At 41.1% G+C, this 23,904-nt stretch overlaps 1 protein-coding gene across 1 annotated transcript in view; it reads right to left on the bottom strand.

Annotated features, from left to right (window-relative positions):
- The window catches only part of LOC126267779 (uncharacterized), a 185,794-nt gene that overhangs the window by 125,912 nt on the left and 35,978 nt on the right, over positions 1 to 23,904 (bottom strand). Inside the window, exon 3 of the mRNA XM_049973083.1 lies at positions 5,462 to 5,631. Coding sequence (XP_049829040.1) covers positions 5,462 to 5,631 — 170 coding nt within the window. The remainder of the gene's footprint in view (positions 1 to 5,461; positions 5,632 to 23,904) is intronic.

Consider the following 23,904-nt stretch of genomic DNA (forward strand, 5'->3'; position numbering starts at 1 on the left):
CAAAACGTTTTAACTTACAACTTCACAGACAGGCATTTCCCCTACATCATTCCAGCATTTGCTTGTCTCCACCACCCAGTTGGTCACAACATAAAACCTAAAGTAGTATAATGTTTCCTTTCACCATCTTCGAACTGCTCCTCCATCCCCTCAAGTTTTCCCTTTATTGATTACTCATTTTTCCTCCTCCTCTCTTCTCTTAAGTTTTGGAATTCATCTCACCGAATTTTCATGACTAATTCTGCACTAACTCCTTTTTTCTCTTCCCTTTCTCTGTTGATGTTGGTTTTTGTCTTATCCATGTTCCAATGTTTCATACTTTATCTCAACCCATTTTAGTAAGCAAAAATCTGTTTCTTTGTATTTATAAATTTTATTTTATCAGTCTTCCCTCCAATTTTTATCTCACTTTCCTCCTATGTTTATAGATTGTTAATAAGAACTTGAGGTGAAGATGAACCGTCATTCATTGATATAGTTGAGTTTGAATAGGATTTGTGAACATGCAGCATTGGTATTGTGCTGCATGACAGAGTTGCATCAATTAAATATCTATGTGAAATGCTGCAAAGAGATATGAAATGGGCTGAACACATAAGGATAGCAGTAGGGAAGGTGAATGGTTTATTTTAGTTTATGAAGAGAATTTTAGGAAAGCGTGCCCATCAACTAAGGAGGTGTGTATAGAACACTAATGTGACCCATTCTTGAGTACTGCTCGAGTGCTTGAGTCTCTGCCAGGTCAGATTAAAGGAAGCAATTCAGAAGCCTGCTGATTGTTATGTTCAAACAACACATGATTATTACAGAGATGCATCATGAACATAAGTGGTATTCCCTGGAGGGGAAACAGGATTCTTCTTGCAAAATGCTACTGAGAAAATTTAGAGAATCAGCATTCAAAGATGACTTCAGAACAATTCCATTGCAACCAGCATACCTTTGACATAAGCACCATGAATATAAGTTGTGATAAAAAAAAGGGCTTGTATGGAGTAATATAGACTTACTTTTTCCCTTGCTCTGTTTGTGGGTGAACAGGAAAGGAAATGACTGGAAGTAGTACAAGGTACCCTTTGCCATGCACCATATGCTGACTTGCATAGTATGTATGTATTATTTCAGCTTCTCCCTAAATGTCACTGTTTCATTTGAATATATTTAACTTTTGCGCCCATACCTATTTTCTAAGAAAATGGTATTCAGAATAAGTCCACTTTTTCTTAAGGCTCCCAGAGTAATCTATACATTGTGCAATGCCCCTTGATCCATTTTGCACTTGGCTCCACTTAGTTTCAAATCTTAAATCTTGACTGATCTTTATTGATACTATAATGTTTCTGGTGGCGAGTTCCAGTACTACACTTTGCAGATCAAACAGGTAATGAGAATTCCATTTGTTCCTTTGTGAACAGATCCAGAAAGAGAAATAATCCAGTCACTAATCAGTGACATGCTGTTTGTTACATGTCAGAATGAAAGCTTAATACAGTGCCAATAAAAACAATGAACACAGTGCACGTTATCATCATGTAGAAAGCTGGCCACATAATTGAAATATCTAATAAGTAGCTTTTATGAAACAGTCACCCTTAGATATTGCATATTTACTATTGCACATTAGATTTTAAGATTTGTAGGTATTATGTGGTACATTACAACTGGATCCTGCAAACTCTAACACAACTCAACATAATGATATTACATGATCGCTTGCCAGCTACAAACTCTAACCAACATGGCTGTTACACTTCTTGTATCTCAAGCCAGACTCTCAGAAACATAGATGTTCCATGTTTAATGTCAGTCTAAAGACTGGCAATTTTGAGGTGGGTGGGTTATTTAAATGGGGTGCGTTGTTTAAAAAGTATGGTACAGATATTTGTTGAACCTAGAAACTACATAATGATATGAATATTGGCTAGCTTAGGTTTTCTGTTTTCAATGGACTGTAAGTATCTTGGGTGCTTCCCACCTCTCCTAAAGCCGTGTTTTGTTGCCCAACGAACCTCCACAACATCCTCAGCCATGCCTGTGCCACTCCCAATCCCATCCCTTGTCACAAGGATCATATCCTTGCATACCAGGTGCAAAATCTGCCCAATCAGGCCACCCAGCACTTCCTATTCCAGTCCTGTCACAATTTATCCTCCCTCATCAGGAGCCATGTCACGTGATAGCAGCCATGTCATTTACCATCTCTGCTGCAATCACCATACAGCTTTTTATATTGGTATGACTACCAACCAGCTGTCCATCAGGATGAACAGTCACCACCAAACTTTGGCCAAGAGCAAAGTAGACCATTATTTGGCACAGCTTGCAGATTAACATAACACACTTGATTTCGATAGCTGATTCACTACCCAAGCCATCTGGATCCTTCCCTCCACCACCAGCTTTTCTAAACTGCACAGATGGGAGTTATCCTTAGAACACATTCTGTGTTCCCATAATTATCCCTGCTTCAACCTACAGTAACATACTGTTCCTGCACCCTCCACCCAACAGTTTCCATTCCCTCTGTCCTGTCATCTAGTCCCCATTCTCATCTCCAACCCTGTTTATTTGCAACCCCCTGCCAAAACATCTGCCTGTCTATCCCTGCTCCTCTCCTCTATTGCTCCTTTTTTGACATTTCCTTGCCCCAAAACCTCCTGATGCTGTGCGTGTCGGCAGTCTAGTGCCTGCACACTCCACCAGACAGTGTTCATCTCTCTCCCCACTCAAACACCACTATCGCTTCCCCTTCCCCTTCCTCATCCCCTCCAGATTGTTGATTGCATGCCACGTGATGTTGCATTCCGGCCTGAGATGCTGGATTTTGCAGTTGTGCATGTTTGAGGTGTGGTTGCTTTTCAATTGTGCTTGTCTGCAACATGACATGTCTTCTTTATGGTAAGTAGCAATCTGGTTTTTCCTACATTGTTGACATTCCTACCTGGAGTATCCATTGTTTGAAGTAGAGAACATAACAGATAGTGTAGTTTCCAATGTCACAACTGCATTGAACACATACTTCAGATGATTATATCTCTCAACTGCCTCTGTCGCAACTACCTACTCCATCCTACTCACATTCTGCTTGGTATCCTGTACATACACTATGTGATCAAAAGTATCTGGACACCTGGCTGAATATGACTTACAAGTTCAAGGTGCCCTCCATTAGTAATGCTGCAATTCAATATGGTGTTGGCCCATCCTTAGCCTTGATGACAGCTTCCACTCTTGCAGGCATATGTTCAGTCAGGTGCCGAAAGGTTTCCTGGGGAATGGCAGCCCATTCTACACAGAGTGATACACTGGGGAGAGGTATCAATGTCAGCTGGTGAGGCCTGGCATGAAGTCAACATTCCAAAACATCCCAAAGGTGTTCTATAGGATTCAGGTCAGGACTCTGTACAGGCCATTCCATTACAGGGTTGTTATTCTCGTGTAACCACTATGCCACACACTGTGCATTATGACCAGATACTCAATCATGTTGGAAGATGCAATTGCCATCCCCAAATTGCTCTTCAACAATGGGAACAAGAATGTAGGCCTGTGCTGTGATAGTGTCATGCAAAACAATAACAGGTGCAAGCCCCCTCGATGAAAAACATGTCCACACCATAACACCACTGCCTCCAAATTTTGCTATTGGCACTTCACACACTGGCAGATGACACTCACCAGGCATTCACCATACCCAAACCCTGCCATCGGATTGCCACATTCTGTACTGTGATTTGTCACTCCACACAACACTTTTCCACTGCTCAATCGTCCAATGTTTACATTACTTACACCAAGCGAGGTATCATTTGGCATTTGCTGGCGTGATGTGTGGCTTATGAGCAGTCACTCGACCATGAAATCCAAGTTTTCTCACCTCCCACCTAATTGTCATAGTACTTGCAATGGAATCTGATGCAGTTTGGAATTCCTGTGTGATTGTCAGGATAGATGTCTACCTCTTACACATTACGACGCTCTCCAACTGTCGGTGGTCTCTGTCAGTCAACAGAAGAGGTTGGCCTGTATGCTTTTGTGCTGTACATGGCTCTTCATGTTTCCACATCACTACCACTTCAGAAACAGTGGAACTAGGGATGTTTAGGAGTGTGGAAATCTTGCGTACAAACATATGATGCAGGTGACATCCAGCCACCATATATTTTGCTAATGTTCACTCAGTAATGAAAAATGGTGTTGTATTTTGGGAAAATAGTGGAGCAAGTTTGAGATCTTTTAGAAAACAGAAAAGGTTATAAGACTAATGGAAGGGATAGAAGATCAGAATGCAATGCACTATTTAAGAAAAATCAAATGCTTCCAATCCCATGCCTTTACATACTACAAAAAGAAATTATTATAAAGAACAATTAAACAGTAGCAATCCATGACTCACCCATAATGAATTTGTTCACAGCTATCACACAAGACAAATAAATGGTTCACATGTACAACAGAAAAATACAGCACTCTTACAGAAAGACAGCAAACTGTATAATGCATTACCACAATCCACAAAAATAATAAACATCAGAAACAATTTCAAATCAACATTAAAGGATTACTTGATGAATTATGGCTGCTATACAGCAAGAGAGTATGTAGAAACACAAAACTGCAACACCAATAAAGACTGTTTTTGTGCAACATGTAAAATAAGAAAATATATTACATTTTTCAAAACTGATCTGCTTAAAAAAATTTCAAGGAATGTGTATAGTAATTAAGGAATGGTCCAATATCATCTGTACCATGTACAGTCCTAGATTCACAGGACCAATAAAAAAATAAAGAAATAGACCTTGCATTCTGTCATAAAATCTAGACCCTGCAGAAGTAACATACATACTGAAATTTCATAAAGTGTTCAACTGATAGAAACATTGCTGTGGAATCTTCACCACATTCATGAATTGTGTTTAATTCTATAATTAACACTTTGCACAACTCTTTCACTTAACAAGTTAATGAATGTCAATGCTACTATAACAATTAGGTGCCTTCAAAATAAATTTCTTTTACTGTTACTGCTAATAATAATAATAATAACAATAATAATGTAGATAAGAACAACGAGAAGGAGAAAAAGAAAGAAAGAAAGTGATGCTTGGGATTTTAATAGAGTGGCTACCAAGGTCTGTTAAATTTAACAAATAAAAGTTTGTAAATTAGTATGGTAATGGACAACAGATTAGCCAGTTAATTTGAAGTACCAACAGGAATCTTCTAACATAACGTAAAAATGGTGGAGAACTATGTCAATTAAGGAAGTATCCAGTAAAGAAAAAAAGTAATATGTTAAAAGTATTCCTTACAGTAATGAAAACTAACATGAATACTGATAGCCATATCTTTGGATGTAAATTACTTAGTGCAATTGGTATACTAAAACATGCCTACTCAAGTCTTCAATCAATACTATTTTAATAAGGACTGCATTACTAAAATATATCAGACAAACCTCTGCAAAATTAAGGCAGTCCCTCACTTGGTCATCTGGATCATTTGACAGACGTATAAAAGCATTTCGCAGAAGATTACGGAGCTGACGATCAGTGGGACCTTGGCACATTTTTTTCATTGACAGAAGAACAGGAATTGTCAGCTGACGAACAGTGGCAATGGGATCCTCTGAAATTTGTGAAGGAATTTAAGCTCTTCATGGAATTATAAGAGATGAACAAGATCAAGCTTCATGACACAATCAAAATTTAAACAGGCATACACAATCTTTTACTGATTTCAGCAAGAAAGAGAGCCTTCATGGATGTGAAAAAGAGGTATAAAATACTCCAAAAGAGTGAAGCTGATCTCATAAATTATTACACTGCTTTGATTAGTCACTATTATCACTGACGGTCTTACTTACACAAGATTAATTTAGTACTGCAACATTTATTTTTTCCATGTGCATATAAAGTACAACAATCAAGATGGGTTAGTTCCCTGTTGGTCACAGAGTAATGGGGATAATATGGAATTACCATACTGCTGTGCTGGGCAAGGTCTTAATGAAACTAATTGCCTTTGTGTGTTTGTAACCCACTACAAAATGTCTTTGACCCAGTAGGTGGTGTTATAGTCAAGATCCAGAGTTTTGTTTTTGCCATTCTCAAATAAAAATCATAAAATACCACAACTTTAGCCTTCCAGCACATCTCAGTATTGACTGACACTTGAATACATGAGCAAGCTGATTGCGTCGTAACTTGGTTTTCTTTCAGCATTTCAATTTTGGATTGTTGACTTATGATATGTATATTCTGTATATTGTTAATTCTTGCATACTGATGAACTATTTGATACTTAATTTAACTTTAATAAAAATGACATTTATTTGAAGTAATTTTCTGTGAAAATATGAAAGGTGCACTGCTTCACTTATGAGTTAAACACATTTTCATTTGGCGGCACACCATGTAACATACTACACAAAATATTTTATTCAGTGTTCATTGTCCAATTTTGATAATGACTCAATGATTGTTATGAGTTAAATGGTTAGTGGAATGTACAAAACATGAATAGTGTGACTCCAGCTTAAAAATTGTTCTTGTGCAAAATTCAAACAACCAATGACAGTCAAATTGAACTGGTGTTCAGAATTCAAGACCACTGGCACATGACAGATGATCAAACAAATTATGAGAAATCTGACAGAAGGGACAATACTTGGTGGAAAATTCAGAGGAGAGAATATATTGCTGCCAGGTCAATCTATTTTAATTCACCCAGGCAATGTTGCCCAACAATTTTTATTTTTCTGATTTTTTAAATCATGTGCTCCTTACAGGCCAACAGCCTTGCTGCAGTGGAAACACATGTGCACGTCAGATCACCGAAGTTAAATACTGTAGCACTTGGATGAGTCACCATCTGCTCTGCCGAGCACTACTGGCAAGCACTCAGCCCTTGTGAGGCAAACTGAGGAGCTACTTGACTGAGAAGTAGCAGCTCCACTCCTGTAAAGTGACATACAGCTTGGAGAGCAGTGTGCTGACCACATGTCCCTTTATATCTGGAACCAGTGACACCCGTGGGCTGAGGATGACACGGCAGATTGTTGCACCATTGGGCCTTCCAAGGCCTGTTTGGATGGACTTTAGTTTTAGTTTAGTGTTACTTATAGATAGATAGTCCTAAAACCTGTTTGAAGATTTTAAAACCCATAGTTTCTTTTCTGGCAGCCATTTATAAAATGGAGGTTGGGCAAATTTTAATGATAAATGTGGTTTGCAAAATGTTTAATTGCCAAGTTATTTTAAAAGATATCAGAATAACTCAAAATCCAGTGTGTTCAGCATAAAATGAACTTCAGTTACACTTTTTTTAAAAAAAAATTGCTGTCATGCAGCAGAGTCAGTTAAACTCCTTCTGTAAAGACTCAAAAAAAATTATTAATTGTTACTTGTTAATAGCATAAATTTGTATGAAGGAAGAGAGACTCATTGTAGTATGTTGTTTCTGTGTTGACTACTTACATAACTGCCTGCAGTATAAGTTTTAGTCCTGAGAATGCGCTCCTGTTTTTTCTAGAGCTTTTCAAAAATGGCTGAAAACCTTTTTACATGTCAATATCAAAAAAAGGGACTGAATGAAAATAAGTGAAAATTGTAGTACAGAATGTTCTTAATACTCACAGGAATATCTCACAAAAAATTATAACTGACACTCAACTACAATTAGAGTAATAGAGCAGTGAATTTCAGTAAAAATGCCACCCTTCCAGATGCTCGTTAAGTGCCAAGTAAGCAAACAAGGGCTTGAAATTGTTACAGCCAACTTTGGTCAAATAATGTTTAAATCATTGCATACTACACTCCTGGAAATTGAAATAAGAACACCGTGAATTCATTGTCCCAGGAAGGGGAAACCTTATTGACACATTCCTGGGGTCAGATACATCACATGATCACACTGACATAACCACAGGCACATAGACACAGGCAACAGAGCATGCACAATGTCAGCACTAGTACAGTGTATATCCACCTTTCGCAGCAATGCAGGCTGCTATTCTCCCATGGAGACGATCGTAGAGATGCTGGATGTAGTCCTGTGGAATGGCTTGCCATGCCGTTTCCACCTGGCGCCTCAGTTGGACCAGCGTTCGTGCTGGACGTGCAGACCGCGTGAGACGTCGCTTCAACCATTCCCAAACATGCTCAATGGGGGACAGAGCCGGAGATCTTGCTGGCCAGGGTAGTTGACTTATACCTTCTAGAGCACGTTGGGTGGCACGGGATACATGCGGACGTACATTGTCTTGTTGGAACAGCAAGTTCCCTTGCCGGTCTAGGAATGGTAGAACGATGGGTTCGATGGCGGTTTGGATGTACCGTGCACTATTCAGTGTCCCCTCGACAATCACCAGAGGTGTATGGCCAGTGTAGGAGATCGCTCCCCACACCATGATGCAGGGTGTTGGCCCTGTGTGCCTCGGTCGTATGCAGTCCTGATTGTGGCGCTCACCTGCACGGCGCCAAACACGCATACGACCATCATTGGCACCAAGGCAGAAGCGACTCTCATCGCTGAAGACGACACGTCTCCATTCGTCCCTCCATTCACGCCTGTCGCGACACCACTGGAGACGGGCTGCACGATGTTGGGGCGTGAGCGGAAGACGGCCTAACGGTGTGCGGGACCATAGCCCAGCTTCATGGAGACGGTTGCGAATGGTCCTCGCCGATACCCCAGGAGCAACAGTGTCCCTAATTTGCTGGGAAGTGGCAGTGCGGTCCCCTACGGCACTGCGTAGGATCCTACGGTCTTGGCGTGCATCCGTGCGTCGCTGCGAGCCGGTCCCAGGTCGACGGGCACGTGCACCTTCCGCCGACCACTGGCGACAACATCGATGTACTGTGGAGACCTCAAGCCCCACGTGTTGAGCAATTCGGCGGTATGTCCACCCGGCCTCCCGCATGCCCACTATACGCCGTCGCTCAAAGTCCGTCAACTGCACATACGGTTCACGTCCACGCTGTCGCGGCATGCTACCAGTGTTAAGGACTGCGATGGAGCTCCGTATGCCACGGCAAACTGGCTGACACTGACGGCGGCGGTGCACAAATGCTGCGCAGCTAGCGCCATTCGACGGCCAACACCGCGGTTCCTGGTGTGTCCACTGTGCCGTGCGTGTGATCATTGCTTGTACAGCCCACTCGCAGTGTCCGGAGCAAGTATGGTGGGTCTGACACACCGGTGTCAATGTGTTCTTTTTTCCATTTCCAGGAGTGTATAAATGATCAAATATTTATATTTTTAAATAACAGCAGGCAGTTATAACAGAAGGTAAGAGTTATAATCCTTAAATTTAATTTATTGATACATTTGTTGTACTACACTTGTGTTCAATATAAGCACAATAATGTTTCTATATGTATTTAGATTTAAACTTCAGTTGCAATTACTTACCAACTGCAATTTTGATTAGAGATGTAAATAGACATGATACTTTATTGCACATTTTAACAGTTATGGTGTGTGTTCTACCAGACACTGTTGTGAGTTCCAGTAGACTCATTTTTCATGTTAATTTCTATGCAGGCACCCAGGCAGTATCAATTTTGGAAAGTTGAAAGGCAGTTTTTGGCACGGAAAGTTGAAGAAAATGCACCAAAACATCATAGTCATCTTCACTTTTATCTTCTATTTTTGCAAGCCATCATTTCTCATTGTACATACAAACAACAAAGTCATTATTTGTGAAAGATAACATGTTTGTAAAAAGTACTGAAATTTGATAATGATTAAAGTTTGAGCCTTTGGAAATAACAAAACATCTTATTTGATTGTCACTTATGGGGACATATCTGTGGCAGCTTCTTGTTCCTTTAACTGGTAAACAAAATTCAAATCTCTGTCAGTTTTGTTCTGATTTGTTCAATTTCATGTGAAGAAACAAATATATATTTAATACCAGTATTATTCTGTCAATAGTATTTAAAAATGTCTTGTGGAGTCAGGAGATGTTCTGAGTAAACTCTTTGAAGGGAAGCTCTTGTAATTTCTCATTTTGTTTTCCCCCCTATCCCATTGTCAGAATTTGTGTGATGAGGCAAAGAAATTCCACTTTGTTAGTGAACAAAAATAATTTTTGTAACGGGAAATATTAATAATGTTCTTCTTATTTTTGTACTGGCTGCTTGCACCATATAATAGAGGGAAACATTCCGCGTGGGAAAAATATATCTAAAAACAAAGATGATGTGACTTACCAAACAAAAGTGCTGGCAGGTTGAAAGACACACAAACATACACACAAAATTCTAGCTTTCGCAACCAACAGTTGCTTCTTCAGAAAAGAGGGAAGGAGAGGGAAAGACGAAAGGATGTGGGTTTTAAGGAAGAGGGTAAGGAGTCATTCCAATCCCGGGAGCGGAAAGACTTACCTTAGGGGGAAAAATGGACAGGTATACACTCACGCACACACACACACATATCCATCCACACATACACAGACACAAGCACACATTTGTAAAGGCAAAGAGTTCGGGCAGAGATGTCAGTCGAGGCGGAAGTACAGAGGAAAAGATGTTGTTAAAAGACAGGTGAAGTATGAGCAGCAGCAACTTGAAATTAGCGGAGGTTGAGGCCTGGAGGATATCAAGAAGAGAGGACATACTGAAGGGCAAGTTCGCATCTACAGAGTTCTGACAGGTTGGTGTTAGTGGGAAGTATCCAGATAACTCGGACAGTGTAACACTGTGCCAAGATGTGCTGGCCGTGCACCAAGGCATGAAGGCATGTTTAGCAAGTGTGTCATACATCCAACAAATAAACATCATGATGGTACAACGAGAAAAATCTCATTACCCGGGCCCCATTCAATACACTGGGATCCTCGTGAGCATCGGATTCTGGGGGCTCACAGACATCATGAGAAGAATCAGAGCTTTTCAAACTCCCTCAAGACCAAACGCAAGCACTACATCGTCACACTCAACGTGAACACACTGATGAAGACAGGAAAGATGAAACAACTGACAGACACTCTCGAAAAATTTCAAATCAAAATACGTGCACTGCAAGAAACGTGATTCACAGACAAAGACCATTTCAACACGGAGAATTTCAGAACATACAAAGGAAAACCATCGAGACAACTGAAAAACCTAAGGCTCTTTGGCACAGTATTTGCAGTACATAGGTCCATCACGGACAGCATAATCAACTTTTCATCACCAAATGAAAGAATCAGCATCATCACAGTGAAATCAGCCAACAAATCCTACACGATAATCAACACACATGCACCGACTAATGACTACAACAGGAAAAACCCAGACGAAATTGATGACTTCTGGTCGACAATGGAAGAAACAATCAGAAAAATTCCTGCACATAGAGTCAAAATAATACTACGAGAATTCAACTCTAAACTTGGAAAAGAAAAGATATACAGACATACCACAGGAAAACATACTCCACACAAGGACACCAACAAAAACGGAAAACATCTGATAGACTTTTGCAAAAGCCACGACCTCGCCATTATGTCAACAAAATTCAAGAAACCAACACGAAAACTTACCACATGGAAATTCCCCAGCGGAAAGCAAGAACTACAAATCGACCACATAATAGTCCAGAAAGACTCACAAGAAGAAATTTTGAACATAGACACCCTTAAAGGCTACTTCGACTCAGACCACCACCTACTACAGATCAGGAATTGTCTTTTGCCCAAGAAAAAGCTCCAAAAGAATAAAATTGTTAGACCAGATCCAGAATATGTTACTTTATACCAGACACAAATATTACACTAAATTAAAATGGAGAAAACGACAAACTGGACACAACTTTCACGTAGAATCCGAGAGGCCATGAAACTAGCACAAGCACCACGCACAAGGAAACACCGTTGGTGGAACCACACATGTGACCAAGCTATTGACCAACGAATGAGTGCATGGAAAAAATTTAGTAGCCATAAATCCCAAGAGAATTGGATGAACTTCTTGAAAACACAGAAGCAATCAAGCAAAATCATTCGCAGTGAAAAACGACAGTATGATAAACGGCAACTGACGGAGATCGAATCGGACTTCATGAAGAACAATACAAGAAACTTCTACAAAACATTCAGAGAAAATGTGACTGGATATCAACCACCCAACTTATGCTTCAGAAGACCGGATGGAACCCTAGAAACCAATACAAAAAACAATTGTAACATTCTGGCAAAGTACTTTGAAAAATTGCTCAACACAGACCCCAAAATGGAAGAAATTATGACAGAAACAAGCTCGTACAATCCAGATAGTGAACCTCCAATTCTAGAAGAAGTTAAAGAAATAATCAAGTGACTCAAGAATCGTAGAGCACCAGGAGAAGATGGCATCATCGCGTAAATATGGAAGTTACAAGACCCAGAACTTAACAAAGACATTCACAGTATTTTGGAAGACATCTGGAAGACCATGAAAATTCCTGACGACTGGAAAACTGCCCTGATACACCCACTACACAAAAAAGGTGACAAGACTGACCCAAACAACTACAGAGGAATATCGCTACTACCGGTCACATACAAGAATTGTAAATGGTTGCGAAAACACACTTGACCTCTTGGCCACAAACAATCCAGAGCTGATAGAGAGCATCATGACTGATACAGGGATTAGTGATCACAAGGTCATTGTAGCTAGGCTCAATACCATTTCTTCCAAATCCATCAGAAACAAACGCAAAATAATTTTATTTAAAAAAAGCGGATAAAGTACCACTAGAAGCCTTCCTAAAAGACAATTTCCATTCCTTCCGAACTGACTATGCGAATGTAGACGAGATGTGGCTCAAATTCAAAGATATAGTAGCAACAGCAATTGAGATATTCATACCTCATAAATTGGTAAGAGATGGAACGGATCCCCCGTGGTACACAAAAAAGGTCCGAACGCTGTTGCAGAGGCAGCGGAAAAAGCATGCGAAGTTCAGAAGAACGCGAAATCCTGAAGATGGGCTAAAATTTACAGACGCGCGAAATTTGGCACGTACTTCGATGCGAGATGCCTTTAATAGGTTCCACAACGAAACATTGTCTCGAAATTTGGTAGAAAATCCGAAGAAATTCTGGTCGTATGTAAAGTACACAAGCGGCAAGACGCAGTCAATACCTTCGCTGCGCAGTGCCGAGGGTACTGTTATCGACGACTGCGCCGCTAAAGCGGAGTTATTGAACGCAGTTTTCCGAAATTCCTTCACCAGGGAAGACGAATGGAATATTCCAGAATTTGAAACACGAACATCTGCTAGCATGAGTTTCTTAGAAGTAGATACCTTAGGGGTTGCGAAGCAACTCAAATCGCTTGATACGGGCAAGTCTTCAGGTCCAGATTGTATACCGATTAGGTTCCTTTCAGATTGCGCTGATACTATAGCTCCCTACTTAGCACTCATATACAACCGCTCGCTCACCGATAGATCTGTACCTACAGATTGGAAAATTGCGCAGGTCGCACCAGTGTTCAAGAAGGGTGGTAGGAGTAATCCATTTAACTACAGACCTATATCATTGACGTCGGTTTGCAGTAGGGTTTTGGAGCATATACTGTATTCAAACATTATGAATCACCTCGAAGGGAACGATCTATTGACACGTAATCAGCATGGCTTCAGAAAACATCGCTCTTGTGCAACGCAGCTAGCTCTTTATTCGCACGAAGTAATGGCCGCTATCGACAGGGGATCTCAAGTTGATTCCATATTTCTAGATTTCCGGAAAGCTTTTGACACCGTTCCTCACAAGCGACTTCTAATCAAGCTGCGGAGCTATGGGGTATCGTCTCAGTTGTGCGACTGGATTCGTGATTTCCTGTCAGGAAGGTCGCAGTTCGTAGTAATAGACGGCAAATCATCGAGTAAAACTGAAGTGATATCAGGTGTTCCCCAGGGAAGCGTCCTGGGACCTCTGCTGTTCCTGATCTATATAAATGACCTGGGTGACAATCTGAGCAGTTCTCTTAGGTTGTTCGCAGATGATGCTGTAATTTACCGTCTAGTAAGGTCATCCGAAGACCAGTATCAGCTGCAAAGCGATTTAGAAAAGATTGCTGTATGGTGTGTCAGGTGGCAGTTGACGCTAAATAACGAAAAGTGTGAGATGATCCACATGAGTTCCAAAAGAAATCCGTTGGAATTCGATTACTCGATAAATAGTACAATTCTCAAGGCTGTCAATTCAACTAAGTACCTGGGTGTTAAAATTACAAACAACTTCAGTTGGAAGGACCACATAGATAATATTGTCGGGAAGGCGAGCCAAAGGTTGCGTTTCATTGGCAGGACACTTAGAAGATGCAACAAGTCCACTAAAGAGACAGCTTACACTACACTCGTTCGTCCTCTGTTAGAATATTGCTGCGCGGTGTGGGATCCTTACCAGGTGGGATTGACGGAGGACATCGAGAGGGTGCAAAGAAGGGCAGCTCGTTTTGTATTATCGCGTTATAGGGGAGAGAGTGTGGCAGATATGATACACGAGTTGGGATGGAAGTCATTACAGCATAGACGTTTTTCGTCGCGGCGAGACCTTTTTACGAAATTTCAGTCACCAACTTTCTCTTCCGAATGCGAAAATATTTTGTTGAGCCCAACCTACATAGGTAGGAATGATCATCAAAATAAAATAAGAGAAATCAGAGCTCGAACAGAAAGGTTTAGGTGTTCGTTTTTCCCGCTCGCTGTTCGGGAGTGGAATAGTAGAGAGATAGTATGATTGTGGTTCGATGAACCCTCTGCCAAGCACTTAAATGTGAATTGCAGAGTAGTCATGTAGATGTAGATGTAGATGTAGAAGCTTTACTGAACAGTCTAGAATGCCAGACCACCCACTTGATTGGGGAATACCAGCAAGCTTCCGTAAAGGGTGGTCTTGTGCAGAAAAAATTTAGAACCTGAAAATGATTTTACAACACAAACAGAATCTGATCATTACCTTTGTTGACTTCAAAAAGGCATATGACTCTATCGACCGGAAAACTCTCTAGCAGAATACAAAGTAGACAACAAAACATGGGCTATCATAGAGCAAACTTTAACCAACACGACGTCCAAAAAGTTCTGTGGGGAACTATCAGAGCCCTTTGAAATTCGCACAGGTGTCTGACAAGGCGATAGCCTCTCACCTCTCCTTTTCAATCTGGTGTTAGATAAGGTCATAAAAGAATGGGAAACATCACAACAGGGGATAACCTTAGGAAACCTAGATATTAAATGCCTGGCTTCGCAGACGATTTGGCGATTGTCACTAAAGGTATAAAGGAAACAAAAGACGCTATTGAAAAACTGCACGAAATCGATTCCAAAACTGGACTACAGATCTCTTACAAAAAGTCTCAGTTTATGAGCACAAAGAAACTCTCATCTCTGAACACAAAATATGGCACGATTTACAAAACGGCAAACTTCAAATACCTCAGAGAAACACTACAAAAGAGTGGACATAACACAGACTCAAACGAAGAAACAAAGACTAAACTGGACAAGGCATACAAATTAGTGTGGAATCATTACAACAAGAAGTCTATCTCACAAAAAGGCAAATTATGCCATTATGACACAGTGGTGCTCCCAGAGGCACTATATACAGCAGAGACCACACTAATCCTACGGCATACACATATCAGACAATTAGAAAAAGTAGAACAGAAAATACTTAGGAAAATATTTGTCGCAACTAACAACAATGGAATATGGATCAAGAAACCTACAGAGGAACTATACAAACATACGGAGACAATCACAGAAAAGATTAGAAATTGCAGACTACAATTCTATGGACACCTATACAGAATGCCATCACACAGGCTGACCAAACAGATCTTTGACTGGGTAACAACTAGAAACAACAAATGGGTGGCAGAGGTAGAAAATGACCTGAACCAACTCAACATAACAGCAGACACAATAAACGACAGAATAAAATTCAGAAACATCATTAAGAAAAGTAAACTACATGAGACACAATGTGACAAACAAACAGAGATAAAATGGACTGAAGAACGCAAGCAAGATCACAGCCAGAAGATGAAAGAAATATGGGCAGCCAAAAAGGCAATCAAGATGAAGCCGAAGACACAAAGCCGACAAGAAGCATGGACAGAGGACCGGAAACAGAAACACAGTGAGCAAATGAGGGAAGTTTGGGCAGCAAGGAAGGCAGCAAAAGGAACTGGCCATGTAGTTTAGTCCAAATGCGCTCTTTAAGGGCAAAACACCTGGATTCCATGACTTACCAATCGGGGAAAGCGCTGGTAGATAGGCACAATAAAAAAAAAAACACACAAACACAGACAAAATTTCGAGCTTTCGCAACCAGCGGTTGCTTTGTCAGGAAAGGAGAGGGAAAGATGAAAGGATGTGGGTTTTAAGGGAGAGGGAAAGGAGTCATTCCAATCCCGGGAGCGGAAAGACTTACCATAGGGGGAAAAAAGGACAGGTATACACTCGCACACACACACACATATCCATCTGCACATACACAGCCACAAGCAGACATTTGTAAAGGCAAAGAGTTTGGGCAGAGATGTCAGTCGAGGTGGAAGTACAGAGGCAAAGACGATTTTGAAAGACAGGTGAGGTATGAGCGGCGGCAACTTGAAATTAGCGGAGGTTGAGACCTGGCGGATAACGAGAAGAGAGGATATACTGAAAGGCAAGTTCCCATCTCCGGAGTTCTGACAGGTAGGTGTTAGTGGGAAGTATCCAGATAACCCGGACAGTGTAACACTGTGCCAAGATGTGCTGGCCATGCACCGAGGCATGTTTAGCCACAGGGTGATCCTCATTACCAACAAACACTGTCTACCTGTGTCCATTCATGTGAATGGACAGTTTGTTGCTGGTCATTCCCACATAGAAAGCGTCACAGTGTAGGCAGGTCAGTTGGTAAATCACATGGGTGCTTTCACACGTGGCTCTCCCTTTGATCGTGTACACCTTCCGGGTTACAGGACTGGATTAGGTGGTGGTGGGAGGGTGCATAGGACAGGTTTTACACCGGGAGCAGTTGCAAGAGTAGGAGCCAGAGGGTCGGGAAGGTGGTCTGGGGATTTCATAGGGATGAACCAAGAGGTTACGAAGGTTAGGTGGACGGCGGAAAGACACTCTTGGTGGAGTGGGGAGGATTTCATGAAGGATGGATCTCATTTCGGGGCAGGATTTTAGGAAGTCGTATCCCTGCTGGAGAGCCACATTCAGAGTCTGATCCAGTCCTGGGAAGTATCCTGTCACAAGTGGGGGCTTTTGAGGTTCTTCTGTGAGAGGTTCTGAGTTTGAGGGGATGAGGAAGTGGCTCTGGTTATTTGCTTCTGTACCAGGTCGGGAGGGTAGTTGTGGGATGCAAAAGCTGTTTTCAGGTTGTTGGTGTAATGGTTGAGGGATTCAGGACTGGAGCAGATTCATTTCCCACGAAGGCCTAGGCTGTAGGGAAGGGACCGTTTGATATGGAATGGGTGGCAGCTGTCATAGTGGAGGTACTGTTGCTTGTTGGTGTGTTTGATGTGGACAGATGTGTGAAGCTGGCCATTGGACGGATGGAGGTCAACGTCAAGGAAAGTGGCATGGGATTTGGAGTAGGACCAGGTGAATCTGATGGAACCAAAGGAGTTGAGGTTGGGGGGGAAATTCTGGAGTTGTTCTTCACTGTGAGTCCAGATCATGAAGATGTCATCAATAAATCTGTACCAAACTTTGGGTTGGCAGGCGTGGGTAACCAAGAAGGCTTCCTCTAAGCGACCCATAAATAGGTTGGCATACGAGGGTGCCATCCTGGTACCCATTAAGTCAGAACTCATCAAATACAGTGGAATGTCAGGTCTTAAATGGCTACACACGATAATTGAAATGGCCTGGGAGTCGGGACAGGTTCCATCAGACTGGACAAAAGCAGTAATCACACCAATCTTTAAACATGAAAACAGAAAAGATTGTAACAACTACGGAGGTATCTCTTTAATCAGCATTGTGGGTAAAATCTTCTCAGGTATTGTTGAAAGGAAAGTGTGAGTAGCAGTTGAGGACCAACTGGATGAAAATCAGTGTGGGTTTAGGCCGCTTAGAGGTTGTCACGACCAGAACTTTAGCTTATGGCAAATAATGGAGAAGTGTTATGAGTGGAACAGAGAATTGTATCTATGCTTTATAGATCTAGAAAAGGTATATGACCAGGTTCCTAGGAGGAAGTTATTGTCTGTTCTGTGAGATTATGGAATAGGAGGCAAACTTTTGCAAGCAATTAAAGGGCTTTACATGGATAGTCAGGCAGCAGTTAGAGTTGACGGTAAATTGAGTTCATGGTTCAGAGTATTTTCAGAGGTAAGACAAGGATGCAACCTGTCTCCACTGTTGTTCATATTATTTGTGGATCATATGTTGAAAACAATAGACTGGCTGGGTGAGATTAAGATATGTGAACACAAAATAAGCAGTCTTGCATATGCGGATGACTTAGTTGTGATGGCAGATTCGATTGAAACTTTGCAAAGTAATATTTCAGAGCTATATCAGAAATGTAAGGACTATGGTATGAAGATTAGCATCTCCAAAACGAAAGTAATATCAGTGGGAAAGAAATATAAATGGATTGAGTGCCAAATAGGAGGAACAAAGTTAGAACAGGTGGATGGTTTCAAGTACTTAGGATGCATATTCTCACAGGACGGCAACATAGTGAAAGAACTGGAAGCGAGGTGTAGCAAAGCTAATGCAGTGAACGCTCAGCTATGATCTACTCTCTTCTGCAAGAAGGAAGTCAGGGGAGCGAAAGCTGGGTGGATTCAGGTTACCTTATCAACAAGGTTGAGGTTACAGATATGAAAATAGCTAGGATGATTGCAGGTAGTAGTAGATGGGAACAAAGAAAAACTGGGAATGAACTCTATAGATGTAGCAGTCAGGGCGAACAGGCTTAGATGGTGGGGTCATGTTACACGCATGGGAGAAGCAAGGTTACCCAAGAGACTCATGGGTTTAGCAGTAGGGGGTAGGAGGAGTAGGGGCAGACCAAGGAGAAGGTATCTGGATTCGGTTAAGAATGATTTTGAAGTAATAGGTTTAACATCAGAAGAGGCACCAATGTTAGCACTGAATAGGGGATCATGGAGAAATTTTATAAGGGGGCTATGCTCCTCTATGAACACTGAAAGGCATAATCAGCCTTAAATGATGATGATGATGATGATGATGATGATGATGATGATATATAACTTACCAAACCAAAGCGTTGGTATGTTGATAGACACACAAATAAACACAAACACACACACAAAATTCAAGCTTTCGCAACCCACGATTGCTTCATCAGGAAAGACAGAAGGAGAGGGAAAGACGAAAGGATATGGGTTTTAGGGAGAGGGTAAGGAGTCATTCCAATCACGGGAGTTGAAAGACTTACCTTAGGGGGAAAAAAGGACAGGCATACAATCGCACACACACACGTATCCATCCGCATACATACAGACACAATCAGACAAAAATGTCCTCTCCAACCTCAACTCCTTTGGTTCCATCAGATTCACCGGGTCCTACTCCAAATCCCATGCCACTTTCCTCGACGTTGACCTCCATATGTAGAATGGCCAGCTTCACACATCTGTCCACATCAAACACACCAACAAGCAACAGTACCTCCATTAAGACAGCTGTCACCCATTCCATATCAAACGGTCCCTTCCCTACAGCCGAGGTCTTCGTGGCAAACGAATCTGCTCCAGTCCTGAATCGCTGAACGATTACACCAACAACCTGAAAACAGCTTTTGCATCCCACAACTACCCTCCCAACCTGGTACAGAAGCAAATAACCAGAGCCACTTCCTCATCCCCTCAAACCCAGAACCTCCCACAGAAGAATCCCAAAAGTGCCCCACTTGTGACAGGATATTTTCTGGGACTGGATCAGACTCTGAATGTTGCTCTCCAGTAGGGATACAACTTCCTCAAATCCTGCCCTGAAATGAGATCCATCCTTCACGAAATCCTCCCACTCCATGAAGAGTGTCTTTCCGCCGTCCACCTAACCTTTGTAACCTGTTGGTTCATCCCTATGAAATTCCCAAACTACCTTCCCTTCCATCTGGCTCCTACCCTTGTAACTGCCCCCGGTGTAAAACCTGTCCCATGCACCCTGCCACTACCATCTACTCCAGTCCTGTAACCCGGAAGGTTTACACGATCAAAGGCAGAGCCACATGTGACAGCACCCATGTGATTTACCAACTGACCTGCCTACACTTTGAAGCTTTCTATGTGGGAATGACCAGCAACAAACTGTCCATTCGCATGAATGGACACAGGCAGACAGTGTTTGTTGGTAATGAGGATCATCCTGTGGCTAAACATGCCTTGGTGCACGGGCAGCACATCTTGGCATAGTGTTACACCGTGCGGGTTATCTGGATACTTCCCACTGACACCAACATATCAGAACTCCGGAGATGGGAACTTGCCCTTCAATATATCCTTTCTTCCCGTCACCCACCAGTTCTCAACCTCCAGTAATTTCAAGCTGCAGCAGCTCACCTTGCTTCTGTACTTCCGCCTCGACTGACATCTCTACCCAAACTCTTTGCCTTTACAAATGTCTGCTTGTGTCTGTATATGTGCGGATGGATATGTGTGTGAGTGTGCCGAGTGTATACCTGTCCCTTTTTCTCCCCAGGGTTAGTCTTTCCTCTCCCGGGATTGGAATGACTCCTTACCCTCTCCCTTAAAACGCATATCCTTTCATCTTTCCCTCTCCTCCCTCTTTTCTGATGAAGCAACCATGGGTTGTGAAAGTTTTAAATTTGTGTGTGTGTTTGTGTTGTTTCTATCAACGTACCAACACTCTCATTTGGTAAGTTACAGAATTTTTGTTTTTAGTGTGTCAGTTGTTTCCCTAGGTGAATAACTGATGAACAGTGTCAGTGTTAAAAATCCATTCATTACTGTAAAGTGGAAACTTTCTATTGCTGTGCTGAGTGGGAAGTTATTGTAACTGTAATTGTCAACGCGCTCAGTAGGTAACTGTATTGAGACAATTTCTGCACAAGTTTGTAGAGTTTCTCGTGCAAGGTTATAAAATAACAACGGTTTTTGTAAAACTGTGTTCTGTGTGGGGTGATTTCATACAATGCCAAGAATGTATAAGAGCAGGAAAGGTGCTACAGTAGAGTGTAATTATGACCCGGAACTTTTAGAGAAAGTTGTTCATGTTATTCAGAGTGGTAAATTATCATACAGAAAAGCATGTGATTTGTATCGTATACCTAAATGAACCCTACAAAATAAAGTGCAGAAAGCACATCCAGAAAAAATGGGAGGCCAGCCAGTGCTAAATAAAGAAGAGGAACGAGAATAAATGTTGCAGCAAGGTATCTTGAGTTCTGCACATTGGGGATTTCCCTTCACTAAATTGGATATTAGATATTTAGTTAAAGGCTAACTTGATAAATTTGGCCTAACAGAGAAGAAATTTTGTAATAATTTGCCAGGATATGAATGGGTGCATTTATTCCTCAAACGACAGTCAGAAGACCTGACTGTTCAATATTTTCTTTACTGAAGAAGAGTTCTCTTCTTGTTCTTAACCAGTTCAGTAGTCATTTGAACAATTCTGTGAAAGAGAAATTGAGGCAAGGAAATGCAGAGCTTGCTGTTATTCTGGGAGGACTTACTGCATAATTTCAACCTCTTGATTTCTCAATAAATAAACTACTTAAAGTGTATATCTGAGAGGAATGGAATAAATGGATGATGGATGAAACCCAACATGAATTCACACTGGAGGGAGATTCAAAATGACCTACAATCAAACAAGTGTGTCAGTGGATCAAACAGTTATGGTCTAGAGTGAGAACAGACATAATCATTAAATCTTTCAAGAAGTGTGGCCTAAGTAATGCCCTCAATGGTGGTGAAAATCATTTTATATGCAAAGAGGACAATGATGGTGAATAAGAAGAAGAAGAAGAAGAAGAAATTTCAGATGATGATTTTCAGGAATTTTAAACATCATTTGATTTATAAATTAAGAATTTTTTGATCTGGCTTTGCAAACTAATAATGAAAATGCTAAAATGTTATTTAAAGAAAACTGCTTGAAAATTGAGATGTATCTTACAGTCCATAGCATCTCACAGTTCATAAAATATGGTATTGCTTAGGTTAGATGACACAGATCAACAACATTCATTATTTAGATTAAAGAGATCCATTTTTCTTAACTTTTTTCTTCATTAACTAATCACATTAATGTATTTGAGATATTTCAATTCCACTAAATTAAAGATTTTAGTTCAAGACATAGATTGCTAGTGAGGCCCTTGGTAGGAAAATGTCTACCTACTGGGTCCTCTAGTGTATGTTATATAAATGGCTGTGATTAGTATTCAAACAAGGTAGGTCTGACTTCATGTTGCAATGGAAAAATATGGAATGACAGAAAGAGAGACAATTCTTGTCTCACATACAACCTTTTGGGCCACAAATCTTAATCTCATATCTGATACATGAATGACCATCAACAGGGTTAAATACTGCCTCTCTGTGAGGCACTGTAGAGATGTTTCGCAAACAATCTGCTGATAAAAATTTGTGCACTGTCCGCACTTCTCAATTTTCCATTCAAATACTGATGAAAAAACTCTTCCAACACCAGGATACAAACTGGCTACCTCTCAGATGTTCTTCATCATACTAGTATGCAATTGTGACCTCAGTTTTAGAGGCAGTACTAAAAATAATGAGGAACAGGAACATAAAGTAAACTACACACTATTTTGTAAATTTTCTCTTATTGAGCTGAAACTTTGTCCACAAAATTTTTATACGCTTACATTTTACATATTATGCATGGTCTCCTTCCAAATAATCTCCTCCACAATTGATATACTGCTCCCAATGCCATTTTGACTTCCAGAAGCAGTCTTGGTACACCTCTTGCTGTTTCGCATGTCGTGCCGTCTGCGAATTTTTGTTTTATCTCGTTTATCATTGCAAATTTTTGTCCTTTCAATGGATTTTCAACTTAAGAAATAAAAAAAGTGCACAGGGGCAAGATCTGGAGAGTATGGAGGATGTTGCAGCACAGTGATTTCATTTTTTGTACGATAGTTATGTGCCAATATGGATGCAAGGGCCATGAGTTGTCTCGCCTCACTTCAGGCCATTTCCTTCCCGCACCTACTCATAGGTGTCACAACATCTCCCGATAGTCCTCTCAATTAACAGTTTGTTCCTGTGGCACAAACTCATGATGAACTAATCCTCCAAAGTCAAAGAAAACTATCCGCATGACTCTGACATCTGACCTGACCTGACAAGCCTTTTTTGGTCTTGGAGAACTTTTCGTTACCCATTGTGAAGAGTGAGCCTTGGTCTCAACATCATAACCATAGATCCACGTCTCACCACCAGTTATCATTCTTTTCAGGAACATCTCATTCTCATTTGTGCAATCCAAAAGCTCTTCATAGATTGAAAGATGAAGGTCTTTATGGTCTTGATTTATGAGCCATGCAACAAACTTGGTGGTAACGTAATGCATTCCAAGATGATGTGTCAGTATTTCACGACATGATCTGACTGAAATGTTACATTCTTCTGCAATCTCTTGGACAGTCAGTCTTCAATTAGAATGTGCAATTTCATTGACGTTCCTGACATGAGCATTGTCGGTAGATGTCAAAAAGTGTCTTGAACAAGGGTCATCCTTAACTTCTCTCTGGATATTTTTATTCCATGTAAATCATTCATAACACCAAGTATGGCTTAAGCACTCATCACTGTTGGCTTCCTGCATCATTTGGCATGTCTCTGTAGGGGGTTTTCTTGAGTTTCACACAAAATTTAATACAGACGTGTTGCTCCTCTAACTCTGCCACCTCAAAATTCACAAACTGTGTGACACAACATTCTA

This window comes from Schistocerca gregaria, chromosome 4 (assembly GCF_023897955.1).
Source record: "Schistocerca gregaria isolate iqSchGreg1 chromosome 4, iqSchGreg1.2, whole genome shotgun sequence".
Lineage (NCBI taxonomy): Eukaryota > Metazoa > Arthropoda > Insecta > Orthoptera > Acrididae > Schistocerca > Schistocerca gregaria.